Source organism: Camellia sinensis, chromosome 1, assembly GCF_055761805.1.
Source record: "Camellia sinensis isolate YWXY chromosome 1, ASM5576180v1, whole genome shotgun sequence".
NCBI classification, from domain to species: domain Eukaryota; kingdom Viridiplantae; phylum Streptophyta; class Magnoliopsida; order Ericales; family Theaceae; genus Camellia; species Camellia sinensis.
Genome location: NC_138961.1, coordinates 187,327,229 through 187,329,829, shown reverse-complemented (window position 1 = coordinate 187,329,829; position 2,601 = coordinate 187,327,229). Strand labels below are relative to the sequence as shown.

The 2,601-nt window shown below is 30.6% G+C and overlaps 1 protein-coding gene across 1 annotated transcript; it reads left to right on the top strand.

Moving 5' to 3' along the window:
- Nucleotides 1-831: 831 nt before the first annotated feature.
- On the top strand, nucleotides 832-2,601 carry LOC145821579 (protein FAR1-RELATED SEQUENCE 5-like). The gene has a single exon (XM_082918110.1). It carries the CDS (start codon nucleotides 832-834, stop codon nucleotides 2,599-2,601), a length of 1,770 nt encoding a protein of 589 aa, XP_082774236.1.

The window sequence follows — 2,601 nt, the reverse complement described above, 5'->3', positions numbered from 1 at the left end:
TATGTATATATATATATATATATATATATTATATGTATATATGTTTTGTATTTTATTTTGTATAGTATGTTAGTGGGTTCAACAAGTATAATAGTTTGGTTTGTTTTTTGTGAATGGATTGAGAAACACAATTATATATTACAAGAAAATTTCTTTATTATGTAATTTGTTTTGTACATATTATGTATTTTTGTATAAATATTATATAATTTTTTAAGGAGTTACGATAATTTGTAATTCATAATCTTTTTTTTATAGCAATGTTATGTATTTTTGTGGAAATATTACACATTTTTATAACAATGTTATGTATTTTTATAATAATGTTATGCATTTTATGGTCTAAAAAAAGTTTCAATAAAAAAATCTATAACCTTACTATAAAATGCGAATTTAATTTTTTAATCATAAATTTTCATAACTCAATAAAAAATGACATAACATTTGTGACAAAAATACAAAACATATATAAAAAAATTTATATAATAAGAGAGCATATGATTCACATCTTTAAGCGTGCCTGCCAAAAGATTCCCTATATTATATAATATACTAATTCTAATATAATTTTGCAATTGTATATTATAATCTACTCAGATACAATAAATTTCCAATGTTACTGTACAAATTACACATCTTTTTTTTCCTCTCCCCTATCCTTTTAATTAATTTAAATTAGTAATTGATTTATTAGATTTCATTGAATTGTTTGATTACTCACCATTTAAAATTAATTAATAACTTTTTTGTTCAGATTCTTGTTTCGTTTAATATATATATATATATATATATATATATATATTTTTTTTTTCCATATTTGTTAGTGTTGAAATGGAGGATAGTATAATAGATGATGGTGGACTTGAGGGATGCATCGAAGAAATGGGAGAGTTGGCCAAGGATAAATCACCATATCTTGGTATGGAGTTTCCATCAGAAGAAGCTACATATGAGTTTTATAATGAATATGGAAGAATTGTGGGGTTTAGTATTAGAAGAGATTATTGTAACAAAAGTAAGAAAGATGGTGTTATGACTAGAAGAAAGTTTGTTTGTTGTAAGGAGGGAGAAAGGGAAAAAGATAAACGGTACACGATGATAAAAAATCCTCGAAGTGAGACAAGAACAAATAGTAAAGCATTCATGCATATATCTTTTAAGCGGGAGTTGTTGAAGTGGATTGTGTCGAAGTTTGATAACAACTACAACCACCCTTTGCAACTTCCTCAATGTACTCATTTGATGCCATCTCAGAGAAAGGTATGTGATGCTCAGGGTATAAATATTGATATAGCTGATGAGACTGGAATATCTCTTAAGGCTTCACATGATCTTATTAGTGCTATAGCAGGAGGGAAGGAATTTGTAGGGTTCACGCGGGAGGATCAGAAAACCTACTTACGTGCAAAAAGACAACGAAACTTGCAGTATGGTGAAGCAGGGAGTTTGTTAAGATATTTCCAGCAGCAAGTGGCAGAAAATCCATATTTTTACTATGTCATTCAGTTGGATGTAGATGAGATGATTACTAATATTTTTTGGGCTGATCATCAAATGATAACAGATTATGGGCTTTTCAGTGATGCAGTGTCATTCGACATAACTTTTCGAACAAATAAGGAGTACTGTCCACTTGCTTTATTTTCTGGCTTTAACCACTTTAGAATGACAGTGATTTTTGGTGCAGCATTATTGTATGATGAAACTGCAGAGTCATTTGAATGGTTATTTGAAACATTTTTGGATGTAATGTCAGGAAAAAAGCCTGTTAGTTTTTTCACAGATCAAGATCAAGCAATGGCTAAGGCAATTTCACAAATCATGCTTGAGGTTTTTCATGGGTTGTGCACTTTTCACCTAATGCAAAATGCTTTGAAGCATTTAGGTTACTTGTTTAAGAGTGGTTCAAAATTTAGTAGGGATTTAAAAGCTTGCATTTATGACTACGAGAATGAGCATGAATTAATTGAAGCTTGGAGTTCTTTGATTGATAAATACAACTTGCAAGAGAATGAGTGGATGAAAAGAACTTGGAGAAAAAGAGAGCAGTGGGCGCATGTGTATATGAAGTGGGTATTTACTGGAGGAATGCGAAGCACACAACTTAGTGAAAGTCTAAATGGAACATTAAGGGGATATTTGAAAGGTGATCATAACATTGTTCAATTTTTTACTCATTTCAATCGGATTGTTGTAGATAAGCGGTATGAGGAAATTTCTGCAATATATGATTCTAGACAAAAGTTGCCAAGAATGAAATTGAAAAAGTCTCCCATTTTAATCCAGGTTACGAGTTTGTACACCCCTCCTATCTTTGATTTATTTCATTGTGAGTTGGATACGTCCCTTTGTTGTCAAGTGAAGCAATTCCACGAGTTAGAAGGAGAAGTTAAGTGTGTGATTGGCTTGTATGGTAATGGTGAAGAGTATATTGTGGAGGGTAGAGTGGAAGTTACTGGGCTAAGAGGAGAAAAAAGCTGTCAAGAAATACATTGTACTTGTAAGAAATTTGAGAACTTTGGAATTTTATGTAGTCATGCAATCAAAGCACTTGATAGAATGAATGTTATGAAAATTCCCGAAAGGTATATATTAGGCTGA

Excerpts from the sequence above, each read along its gene's own strand:
- LOC145821579 (XM_082918110.1), top strand. The coding sequence starts at position 832 with ATGGAGGATAGTATAATAGATGATGGTGGACTTGAGGGATGCATCGAA.